This window comes from Chanos chanos, chromosome 4 (genome assembly GCF_902362185.1).
Source record: "Chanos chanos chromosome 4, fChaCha1.1, whole genome shotgun sequence".
Lineage (NCBI taxonomy): Eukaryota > Metazoa > Chordata > Actinopteri > Gonorynchiformes > Chanidae > Chanos > Chanos chanos.
In genome coordinates, this window is record NC_044498.1 from 33,857,441 (window position 1) to 33,870,052 (window position 12,612).

At 43.3% G+C, this 12,612-nt stretch overlaps 1 protein-coding gene across 1 annotated transcript in view; it reads left to right on the forward strand.

Moving 5' to 3' along the window:
• The window catches only part of adgrb3 (adhesion G protein-coupled receptor B3), a 114,451-nt gene that overhangs the window by 51,315 nt on the left and 50,524 nt on the right, over nt 1–12,612 (forward strand). The window contains exons 4-10 of the mRNA XM_030771272.1: nt 2,259–2,423; nt 3,962–4,126; nt 5,772–5,936; nt 6,582–6,683; nt 8,751–8,857; nt 9,619–9,813; nt 11,122–11,190. Coding sequence (XP_030627132.1) covers nt 2,259–2,423; nt 3,962–4,126; nt 5,772–5,936; nt 6,582–6,683; nt 8,751–8,857; nt 9,619–9,813; nt 11,122–11,190 — 968 coding nt within the window. The remainder of the gene's footprint in view (nt 1–2,258; nt 2,424–3,961; nt 4,127–5,771; nt 5,937–6,581; nt 6,684–8,750; nt 8,858–9,618; nt 9,814–11,121; nt 11,191–12,612) is intronic.

Consider the following 12,612-nt stretch of genomic DNA (forward strand, 5'->3'; position numbering starts at 1 on the left):
AATTTTGGATTGTATTGGGGTGATAGATAACGATTTATTCCTGTGCCCAGACTTTGACCTGTTCATAACATCCAACAGAATTTGAATTGAGCTAAATCAGCTAAAACACTGGACCGGATGGGTTACTCTTTCTCAAAGTACCACTTTTTCCTGCAGAAAAAATACTTCCAATGGTGTCCTATCCATTGCTTTTCCAATGATTTCAAAAAAAGAAAAAAAAGAAAAGAAAAAAAAACCCTGGCTCAGCCACGTTCATAAATTGACCATTTGACATTTAACATTGTTTGATGACATTTTTGTAATAATAATGCCACAATGTGTTCCTGTGCACACTGGAGTACTGAACATAAAGTATACTTGTTTCGGCCTCAGCAAAAGAGTAAATTGACAGTTAATGCTGCTCAAAGAGTCCCATGTCTACTCTTGGGGTGGAGTGCACGGCACAGGCTAGCTTTCGAGTTATGCAGAGATTCATCTGAATATGCCTCTTCAAATTCATGGAAGTATGTATTCGAATGTGCATCTACTCTTTTTCATTTGAACACCATGGAAAACGGGCTTACTGTGCCATTTAAAATGAAAGCATTTCTAAAGAAGCATCTCAGATGAATTATAATAATAATACACCTTTAAAATGACATTTTTTTCCCTCACCAGGTCAAGTGAAGGCGTTTGCTCCAGCAGCCGATCAAAATGCCCGTGCACAGCATTACCTGACATTTTGTCAAAGATTTCCATTGCAGTAAATTGTTCCAGGATGAAGCACAGGGTTGTCATTTGGCACCAGGTTTAGACTTTTATTCAGACCTTAAGGAAAGGGAGTTAGACAGTTTCACAGAAACAATGGATTTTAGAGATTTCTGCCCCTCTCATTTGAAAGCATTTGTGTCTGAGCATGGAGTGGGGATGGACTGAAGTAACAGTAATTGTAGGGCTTTATCAAGTCTTTCTTTTTTTCAGTCAGTAAAAAAAAATCCTATAACCATGACACCTCCACCATGACACTACAGAGAAGAGTGTAAGAGAATTCATTGAACTGTACAAATAAAACTATTCCTTTTCTCCCAGGCTGTAGCTTAGAGAGGAGCCTAATGGAATAAACTGTTTTTTCTTTTTTCTTTCTTTCTTTTTTTCTCTCTTTCTTTTTTTCATATTCTTTTCTGGGTTAATGTACCGTTATTCCAGAAAGGAATTTAAGAATGTACTACAGTGAAATCATCAGTGGAAATAGTGAACAGTGTGGACCTAGAGAGGAAATTGTTTCTCAAGGGCAGATACACAAGACCCATGACAAAGTATATCTGTAAATGCGACCCCCACCTTCTTCTCTTTAGTTGGGAGCAGGAAATGGATGATGACACCTACAATAGAAAAACTAAATTTGAAGGACTTACTTTGAAGTATTGAATTGAAATCACAGATTTTTTTAATGGTAAAAAAAAAACATTTAAGCATCCTAAAATAACAACATTTCACTACTGTGGCTTGTCATAGCTGGTAGGTTCATTTCTGTGACTGTCTTTTCAGTCGTGGTGTCTTTGCACCATTCTTTGATTATATCTGACTTTACACGAGCAACTCCAAGACCAAACACACTCAATTTATGGTCGACTCCTTGAACCCATTCTGCGAAAATGATTTCAGATGGAGCGCAGAGGTGCCTTGTTCTACCTTAATGGAAAGCACATTGGGAGTTTGCTTTTAATTAATGTTGTTTGAGGAGAATTTGGGTTTTCATTATGCAATTAGTACACCAGAATGACAAATCCCTTGATTTGTCATTTAGGTAACAGCCTAGCATTCTTGACAACAATGTTCTTGACAGATTAACTTTCCCTCAATACCAGTGCTCACCTAGGAAGTCAATAAGTATACACCAGGAGCCAAAGCAAATACTGAAAGGTTGTGGTAGGCACACTGTGCCACTTCTTGAGGAAAAAAATGATTCCCCTCTATTTTCTGTTATCTGCAGGGTTTAGGTGAAGGAGTCAGTGGTCAAACAGCTTGACTCCCAGGAAATGTTTTACTTTTTTTATTTTTTTTATTTTTTTGGGAGGGTGGCACAGAAGCAGTATTTTGAACTCCTTTTCCTGCTGAACTTCTGCTCAAACTGAGCTTGACAGTAAAGCTAAATAGAGTTTATTGCTGCAGGTGATGCCTGTGGGCAGTTTTCCCGTGTTTGGATAATGATCAGTATGTCTTTGAGTGTGGGTATAGCCAGTGGCAGTGTGTCCTGACTCCTCCTGCTTTGTTGGCAGTACATGGTGTCTGGGAAGAGTGGTCGCCGTGGAGCCTCTGTTCGTTCACTTGCGGCCGCGGTCACCGCACCCGAACTAGGGTATGCACCCCACCCCAACATGGAGGCAGAGCGTGTGATGGACCCGAGACTCAGAGTAAACTCTGCAACATCGCCCTCTGTCCAGGTCAGTGCTAGATCTCTCTCTCTCTCTCTCTCTCTCTCTCTCCCTCTCTCTCTCTCTCTCTCTCTCTCTCTCTCTCTCTCTCTTTCTCCCTCTGTTTCTCTCTCTGTCTCTCTCTTTGTCTATCTCTTCCATACTGGACCATTCCCCAAACTCAATCTCACACCATTCCCTTGAGCATCTTGGCTTTCAATCGTTCCTTAACCGTAATCAATTTTGCTGTAAATTGAAGACCACTCTACTAATTTGGATCTCACCAAGCTGCTGTCCCTTGAGAATGATTTTGTGGAATTAGTCTTGACATGGAAACCCTCAATGTTTGATCCCAGTATAAAGAATCAAAGCTCATCTACCATGAGGTATTGCCGAGGGAAACGGTAGCAGCTGCCTGAGGTGCAACATTACAGGATCAATTACAAAATAGTTTATTGGGCAAGACAGGAAAAGCGAATTCATGCAGGTCTCTCGGTATATTCAGTGCAGCACGTGCAGCTTGCATGAAAAAAAGAAAGGAAAAAAAATCCAAGGCCAAAGAAGCACTGTTATAGAGTCAACACTGCTCTGCTGAAGTGAAAATCACTTAGCTGCAATTGCCCGTGAATGGTAAGCAGATTAGCAATGATGAGTTTCTCCACACTGCAAATGTCTGGGTTTTGCTGTGGTTACGGTCAGATCCGTCCAATCCCGGGTGCTTTGTTTGTCAGGGTAGCTCTTAAAAGCTTCAGTCTATTCAGCAGAAAAGCAAGGCAATTAACAGCTATTTTTCCTCAGCATTCATTTCTGTGGTGTTCTCTCACCCTGGACAGATTGTTGCCAAATACTAGTTAGCATTTTCTGACCTGTCATATCACATCTGCTGAAGACATGCTACATTTGAGAATTCACGAAACAGCTCTCCCATGCTTATTGTATGTTCCACCTGGCAAGAAATTAGGGATAGACTATACAAACTTTATTTCAACTTCTATTTTTACTTGCATAAGCTCCTTTCTTAATGTTGTCTAGAATTAAAAGCATTCAGCTTTTCATCTTAGTATACTATATTCAGTTTAAGAAATCGTAGTCTATTAGTCATTATTTAACTTTTCTTCATTTAAAGAATGTTCAATTACTTACACATTCTGTGTCAATCAAATTCTAATTTACAGGAGGAACATGACTGACTCATCCCCAGATGACAACTTATTCATTAGTATAAACATCAGTACAGATCATTTTTTTCCACAACCCCCCTTGTGTGTCTGTGGATCACGCTTCAGCATGGCAAAGAAAAGATAACATTTAAGAGAAGAAAAGATCATCAAGGGTTGAATATATAAATGAAAAGAGTTCATTTTTCATAGGCTGGCTGTGTTTATGTTGAACCAGAGAGGAGGCATATGGTTGGAGGTCAAAAGGTTTGTAAACCCAGGACAGGCAAGCTGACTCTCTCTCTCTCTCTCTCTCTCTCTCTCTCTCTCTGTCTCTCTCTCTCTCTCTTTTTCTCTGTCCTGTCCGTCTCCCATTTTGGCTGTTGTTGGGGTTCTGCTTGGTTGCATCAGTGGATGGCCAGTGGCAGGAGTGGAGTCCTTGGAGTGATTGTTCAGTGACCTGTGCCAATGGCACTCAGCAGAGAACACGCCAGTGCTCAGCCGCGGCTCACGGTGGATCCGAATGTCGTGGCCACTGGGCCGAAAGCAGAGAGTGCTCCAACCCAGAGTGTACAGGTAGGAGAGAACCCCACTGTGCCGCTTTGGTAACCATCCCTTTCTTCAAGTCACTTTTCAATACCTCAAAAACCTCTAAGTGCACAAGTAGGTGAATACCCTCTAATACTGTTTAGGTCACTTTTCATTTCAGAATTCATATTACAATGTTTCAAATCCAAAGTCCACAAGCAGTAGAATAACCTGTAAACGTGTAAGCACTCCTTTCAGGATCTACACTGCTATAATTCTAATCCAGAATGCATAGGCGCGGGAGCACTTCAGTCCACTGCTTAGGCAACACCATAGCAGATACTGTGCACTGCAGATATTCCATTTCATTTAACTTTACCAGTGTTTGAATTTCACATGTTCCCTACTGGACATCATAACCCTGTTTCTTTGTTTGACTTTACCTCTGCACTGTCTACCTGCACATGTGTATAAAATATGGAAGAAAACGTTTTTTGTTTTTTTGTTTTTTCTTTTGGGGGGGGGGGGGGGGTGGTAGGTGGGAATCAAACTCTAAAATGTTCAAAGTAGTGTAAAATATTCAGCGAGAAATCATTGTAAGCAAACAACATCTTCTGATCACTTTTCATCACTAATATTAATATTAATTGGATCCTGTTCTGTGTCTGCACTGTTTCTAGTATAAATACAATTTATTTGTTGCAGTGTGCTCTGTTAAATAATGTTGTTTACTGACTCCTTGATGTCACACAATTTAAGTAAGAACCATTTGCAGACCCTGTAATAATGCAGTGTCTACTTGTACTTTTATTTATTAGCTCTAACTTCATGTTGTTTGTTAAGAAAAGACAGAATGTACATTGAGAGTATTTGAAATGATGTTTGTTTGATCATTGTCTCCTTTCCTTTAGACCATTCTTGAATAATTTTTGAACTTTTTAGTCTACTTTAAATATCTTCTAGGCTTTGCCATTTGGTGTTTGCCTATCGGAGAGATTAATGTTGGTCGAAAGTAGGGACGAATGTTTCACCCACTTTATTCCGTAGTTTAACTTTCTGACAAGGGTATGTGATTAACAGTGTGACTGAGGGGAACCATCTGGGTTTTTTTTCCAAAGAAAGATTTTATGCTGTTCATTAAAGGGCCATAAAACAAGTTGCTGCCTTTTGAAACTTTATCGTAAAATATGTTTTAATATTGGCAAAGTGAGGGAAATTATTACCACAGTCACGGAGTACCCACTTATTCATAAAAAGGAGACATATCTGATTATTGTGAGGATCGTTTTAATGATTTTATTAATTAAATCGAACAACAATCTGCCAAAAAAATAAGTTTTACATTGTTGGTGGGAAGCATAAAATGTTAACATGTCTGAAAAGTCCACTTTCTTTCCCAGTAGCTGAATGTAATGTGAAGGTCTCCTCTTGGATATTAACTGATTTTTCACAATGCTGGCTACACTTAACATAATTGTCTGACCACATTTGTGGAAGAGTATAACAAATAATATTGAAGGTGGCATGATCTTGTGGAGGTCGAGCAGCATTATTGAGATTGAAAAGTCAAATGTTATGAGGGATCGGCCGGGAACTGGTCAGACGTCAGAGGGACTGAAAAACAAAAAGCTAATGCTAATGGCCCCCCAAGATCTGCTGACCCTCTGCATCTACCTGTGTCTCCTACTTTCAGCCAATGGTCAGTGGAACCCCTGGGGCCCGTGGAGCGGGTGCTCTAAGTCCTGCGACGGGGGCTGGCAGAGAAGGGTGCGCGTTTGCCAGGGCGTCACTGTCACAGGCCAGCAGTGCGAGGGTACCGGGGAGGAAGTCCGCAAGTGCAGTGACCAGCGTTGCCCAGGTAACCCCGGGGATAATTGAGCCCTGACAGTCAATTAACTCAGATCGGGCAAAGAGAGGCTGAATGAAACTTGGATGTGAGGATAATTATCTTTTCCGCTCGCAGTGACAGTGTCTGCAGGAGATTATTATTTAATATGGCAAAACAGAGTCCATACTCCTAAGTGTTCCGCAGATGGAGCCTCCTCTACTTTTTACTTTGCCTGTAATGGATGATTAATTTCCTCTCGTAAGTGATGGCATTGATTCTCCCACTTTGTTAGGGTTTCCATGGAAACAGTCCCTATCTACACTAATAAGCTGTATTTTGGTCTCCATCACTCTTTAGGATGATTCATTCTAAGTCCCAAGTAGACACATATATGATGCAAAATCTCATATATATATTCTATTTCTGAGTATGTGTGTGTGTGTGTGTGTGTGTGTGTGTGTGTAGTCACACAGAATGCACATACAGAACATGCCATAAAACATCAGAATTAACAAGGGCTGTTGAGACCAATTTTTCACTATGACACTTGAGCTCAGTTTGTCTATTTTGACAGTCCTGTCAGATTTGTCATTGCTCTGTCAGAGCAGTCGAGTTTAGAGCTAGTCCTCTGATTGGCTGTCTCTCTTTACCCCCCCCCCCCCCCCACCACCTTAGCACCATATGAAATATGCCCAGAGGACTACGCCGTGTCCATGCTCTGGAGAAGAACCCCATCTGGTGAACTTGCCTTTAACAGGTGCCCACCCAATGCTACAGGTAAGGTAAACAATACCACTGGGAGACAAAGTGACAAAGAACACGTTTGACACGAGTCAGAGCAGACATCCGTCTACAGAAGAAGCAAATGTCACAGACATACACAGTCACTGCATTTTTAGATGAAAATAAAAGAAATATCATGCAATTCTCTATGCGGTTTTCCTGTTATTGGAGAATTATTTCACGTCTTTTAACATTATTCATACCAGCATGAATGATAAACATAACCTTGACGTTTCTGACTAGCATCAGTTCAGTTATGCTGTGATGGATTTTAAATGCCTAGATTTCACATGTTCCCTACTGGGCATCATAACCCTGTTTCTTTGTTTGACTTTACCTCTGCACTGTCTACCTGTACATGTGTATAAAATATGGAAGAAAAAGTTTTTTGTTTTTTCTTTTGGGGAGGAGGGGGGCGGGGGTGGTAGGTGGGAATCAAACTCTAAAATGTTCAAAGTAGTGTAAGATATTCAGGGAGAAATCATTGTAAGCAAACAACATCTTCTGATCACTTTTCATCACTAATATTAATATTAACTGGATCCTGTTCTGTGTCTGCACTGTTTCTAGTATAAATACAATTTATTTGTTGCAGTCTGCTCTATTAAATAATGTTGTTTACTGACTCCTTGATGGCACACAATTTAAGTAAGAACCATTTGCAGTGTTTCTGTCGATGCATTCCGATACTTGTTTTGAGAAAAAAAAAAGGAACGCCAGAAGAAGAGGACTCTTGCATCAGCTGCACTGAGTAGGGTTCAGTTACACTCTGCACAGCCCTGCTAAAAGCTCCAGAGAATCAGAACCCCTCACATGGTCACCCTCCCCGCACGCGACCGGCGTGTCACCGGACCTGTTGGTTTTCCCCCACGGGGTGGAAGGCAGCTTGCTGTGGAGGCACTTACACTTGACTGTGGTGTTGGGGTGTGTGTGTGGGGGGGGGGGGGGGGGGGGGGGGGCGGGGGCGATATTGTGCCTCCCCCCGTTAAGACCCAGCGCCGCTCTGCTGTTCTGCAGCCCTCATGCTGAGGTTGGGCTGAAACACGGGCATTGTGGCGTTGAGTGGGCAGGTGCCGGTGGCCTGAGAGAGAGAATAGAAAGGGGTCACGCTGAGAGCAGTGGGGGCAGAAGCTGGAGCAACAGATAACAGAGAGCAGGTGTGGCCAGATTGGGCGGGGGAGCAGACAGAGCATGTTGTTGTGTTGCAGCTGGGGGTGGATTCTTTGATCTCCCTCCGTTGGGTCTCCACTGCTGATCTGTGAGTTTGGTGTCACCGCTTGGGCTCTCGCGGTATGGGGGCGTGCGGCTGGAAATGGGCTGACTGCAGGTGGAGCTGGGGGGCGGGGGGCCGCGGCGTGGGAGGAACTGGTCCGGGATCAGTTTAGTGTGGCGTGGCGATCTTTGGGCAGTGTGGGTAGAGCTGAGGATATTGTGAAGGTGTGACAGAGACTTACGGATGAACAGATGTGTGTGATAGATGCGCCTCAGCAGGTCGATGGCATTGTGGCTGTTTGAAAAAAAAAAAAGAAAAGAAAAGAAAAGAAAAGAAAAGAAAACGTCACGAGCACAGAGTGTGTGTGGGAGGATGGCAGCTGTGTGTTGCTAAGCGGTGATATTTCAGGATATAGCGTCTTGCTATTGCATTTTTGTTTCTTAGCATCCCTTTACCCCATCTCCACCGTGTTAATGATTGGAGGGTGAAATAGCTGTGTTTGTGTGTGTGTGTGTGTGTGTGTGTGTGTGTGTGTGCGTGTGTGTGTGTGTGTGAGCGTGTCTGTCTATAGGGGCGGTGCTATTTACTGCAGAGGATAAAGCACATGTGTCGAGCATGTGCCTCAGTAAGAGCAGCATCTGAATATGTAGCTTTTTTTTCCCATTTTTTCCCCCAGCTACACTCTCATTGATGTGTGGGCTGCCAGGTGAAATGACAAAGGGAAAAAAAGCTTACATGAACAAGTATAGATCTCTCTCTCTCTCTCTCGCTCTCTCTCTCTCTCTCGCTCTCTCCCTCTCTCTCTCTCTCTCTGTCTCTCTGCCCGTCCCTTTTCTTGTCTTTCGCAGGCACCACTAGTCGACGCTGCTCTCTGGATCACCGTGGGGTGGCCTTTTGGGAACAGCCCAGCTATGCGCGATGCATAGCAAATGAATACAGATACTTGCAGCAATCAGTAGGTGCAAAGTCAGCTTCCTTGCTCTGCCTGTGTTTGTGACATGCCATAAATTACCTTCCCAACCTTCCCAATAACCCCCCCCCCACTCCACCCCCCGCCCCTACGCCGACCCACCCATGACACACTTGTGCAAGATTAACCGCCATCACTGGGGAGGCAAATTAAAACACTAATACTGCAATTTTCTACTTTGTAATGAACGACCCTCTCCTGTGTGCCTGGAACTCTTTTTCTCAGATTTGTTCTTCTAGACATGCAAAAGGAATCTCTTTAGTGTGGAATCCCTGTTATTTTTACCATGCACATTTTCATTATTCTGTGTGCGCGCGTGTGTGTGTGTGGTGTGTGTGTGATCTCGGTCACAGTTAAGTCAAACAGTTAGACATTTTTTTCAGACCTCGCGCTTTAAAACTTGCTGGCTAGTTATAAAGTTTCATGCTGCGCTCCCATTACTCTCTCTTGCATCCCTCCCTCTCCATTTAAGCACGACATAGCCGCCAGCTGTAACTGAATGGGTGGCTTTCTGGAGCAGAACATCATTTTACTGCTGCTTGTGGTGACTGAGGCATGTTTGGGTTTTCATGGCTCTGTGGATATCCCAGGCAGAGGGGAGGGCAGCATTCTTTATTTCACTCCCCATTTCATCCTGCAGAGTAGGATGGAATATAAAGGACTGAAAACCAGTGTACAGTTGCCTTTTAGGGACATACAGAACCCAGGTTTTCTCTTTTTTTTCTCCCCCCATGTCCTGCCTGCAGGTCCAGGGCCATCTTGCAAAGGGCCAGAGGATGCTGGCAGGAGATGGAATGTCCCAGGTAACCAAAGTCCTGCTGGATCTCACACAGAGACGCAACTTCTACGCCGGCGACTTGCTGTCGTCTGTAGAGATCCTACGCAACGTCACGGACACTTTCAAGAGAGCCAATTATGAGCCTTCAGCCGATGACGTGCAGGTGAGAGACCGGCCCGGTGAAGACGGTCTATATGTTGCTATGGTAACCGGCCCACCCGTTTGGCTGATCGTGACTTATTTATCTTGTGAGAGAGATTCTTGATAGTTTGACCTCGTGATCCGCCTTTTTCTTGAATGAAAAAGGATTTGTATAGATACACACACACACACATATATATATATATATGTTTATATGTGTGTGTGTGTGTGTGTGTGTGTGTGTGTGTGTGTGTGTGGATGCAGCTTAAAAGGATGTGAAAAGTGTAGCATTAGCTACTCTAAGATAGCCATCTTCCCCCCATCTCCCCTACTCGTGGAGGGCTTATAGGATTTCATAGCACTGCTGCTGATCTCTGTATGTTTCTGCTGGCGATAAGAGATGACTTCTAAGTCCCCCACACTCTTACTGTGTCTCCATAATAAGATCATTTCAATCCAAAGAACCGCTTCATTGTTAGAACACTTCAAGGTCTATGAAAAAATAAATAAATAAATAGACAGACTGCTCAAGGACTGCATCGGAGTTTGTGAATGTGTATGTTTTCATGTACAGTGTGTTCTGAGTATCTGTGTGTGCAGGCGCACGTGTGTGTGTGTGTGTGGTTGTGGCGTGTATGATGCCTTATCTAGATTCTGATGAAAATGGCTGGAGAGCTCCCACCCCCTTCCTCATGTGTGCGTTAATGCAGTGTTTAAGTGGACACATTACCACCAGAGGGAGCATAAGCGTTCAAGTAGAAAACAAGAGCTCTGGTGCCAAGACACAGTCTCTCTCCCTCTCTCCAACAGTGCAGAGACAGCCAGACAAAAGACCAGAGCAGGGCCAGAGGAAAACAGAACTCTAGATACCCAAGTGCGATATACATTGGTCCAGACCAAGCCCGACAGCTTTCTTTCAACAATACAGCTATTCCTCCTGTCTTTGTTCGATTCTGTACACTAGAAATACCTCAGCGCCTGTGAAAGATCAAAACAGACACTTGAGTTGAAAACAGCATGATAGCTCATATGCATTTTGCAGTGCTTCTCTAAAGATTCTATAGGTTTTCTTTTCTTTTTTTCAAGTCAGTGGTGTAGTTCTTTGACTTAAATTGCTGTGGATAGTATTTGTTTAGCCTGTGGAGAAAATTCCCTTTTTTTAAACAGTGTGTGCACCTCTTCTGACAGGAGCTGTGTGCAAATGTTTGTTGGGATTGGACAGTCTTTGCTCAGGAGATTACACACGAGTCTTTCAATCTATATGAAGTGGAAGCAGAGGGTGGGAGTCTCGTATTCGTTCATTTTAATCCTCTTCTCTCTTTCTCTGCAGAACTTCTTCCAAATCATCAGTAATCTCCTGGAAGAGGAGAACAGGGAAAAATGGGAGGATGCACAGCAGGTGAGACGGATGCTAACACCGCACCTACACGACGACACGGGGGTGATTTTCTTTTTTTCCGCTTTTGAGCAATTCTATTTGTGTAACTGCGGCAGAGAGTTCAAAGTAACATAATACACTTTGAATTCCTGCTGAGAGTGTGCCCACATGCTGCAGAAATCAACAAGTCCAGTTATGCTCACACCTATCTCATCATAATCAGATTCTATATGTCATGTGGTCCAAGCTTATCTGATTATCTAAAAGATGTTTCCACACACTACCTGCTCCAGGCAAATCAATAAATATCACCAGTGTCCAATAATGGTTAATCGGCAGGTCAGAGAAGCTGCTCTCTCTGCTGCTGTTAATACAGCGTCTCATTCGTAATCCCAAAGCTAACCACATGGCCGTTGAGAAGGAGAGAATTGTTTTTTGGAGATGCAATACCTAGATAATCCACTTGGTGGCAGCAGCAGTGACAACAAATGTTCAGTCCCTGCATTTCTGCGTCTCTGACACTGACGGAGTTATAACAGCCTGCAGGATTTAGAATACGCAAAGCGGAATATATACCACAAAATCATGGAAAATCTCATAGTAATATATAAATATATATCCTGATATTTGACCAAAGAGCATTTCCTCCTTTTTTCTTTTTTCCTTTTTTTCTCTGCCAAACTCATAATGCCTCTTAAGCAGACCTCAGTAATATGCCTGTCACTCAAACGTAAGCAGCTTTGTAGCTCTTTTGTGAAATGTGTTCTGTACTGAACCACGCAAAAGAAACCATCTTATAACACAGTCTGAAAAATATAATACACGTCTATCATTTGAATCACCCCAATCAATTTGTCCTGGAGCTGAGCGTGTACTGAGGCTTTGTCACAGTGTTTGGTAAAGGTCAGAGTAGAGCAAGGGTTCTGACACGCTTTTGCCGCTGCTGACTGCTGGTCGTGTCACCTGCCAGTTCACTTGGTTTTCAGGTGTCACTCATCAAGGAGACAGGTCAATCCTGTCCAATCATGGTTGTCCATTGCCCTGTCGCAGATAAGATCTCCCATCCCTCCTAATCGACAAAGGACATCTGTGACTTTATCACTTCTGGCAGAAAATTATTGCCTTTCAAAACGAGATCACCTGCCCACCTGTCTGACGTCCACACCAGTCCATTGGCAAGGGTAATTGGGTGAACTTTGATGGTCTTTCACAGTTAAGAGTTCTGGGCTCTCAGCTCAGATGAAAAGCAATTTCTGCTAAGGGAAGGAGGCTGGGTGGGGGGAGAGATATGGAACTTTGAAGGGAAGGGCTCTGGAGAGGAGTGTTAGCCTGCCTCTCCAATTCTGAATCCAGTGGAGACACCAAAGCAGGTTCATTAGTTCTCTGGCTAACGGGTCCCTAGCCACGAGGTGTCATGGGAGGGGGTGAGATTTGACCTCAGAA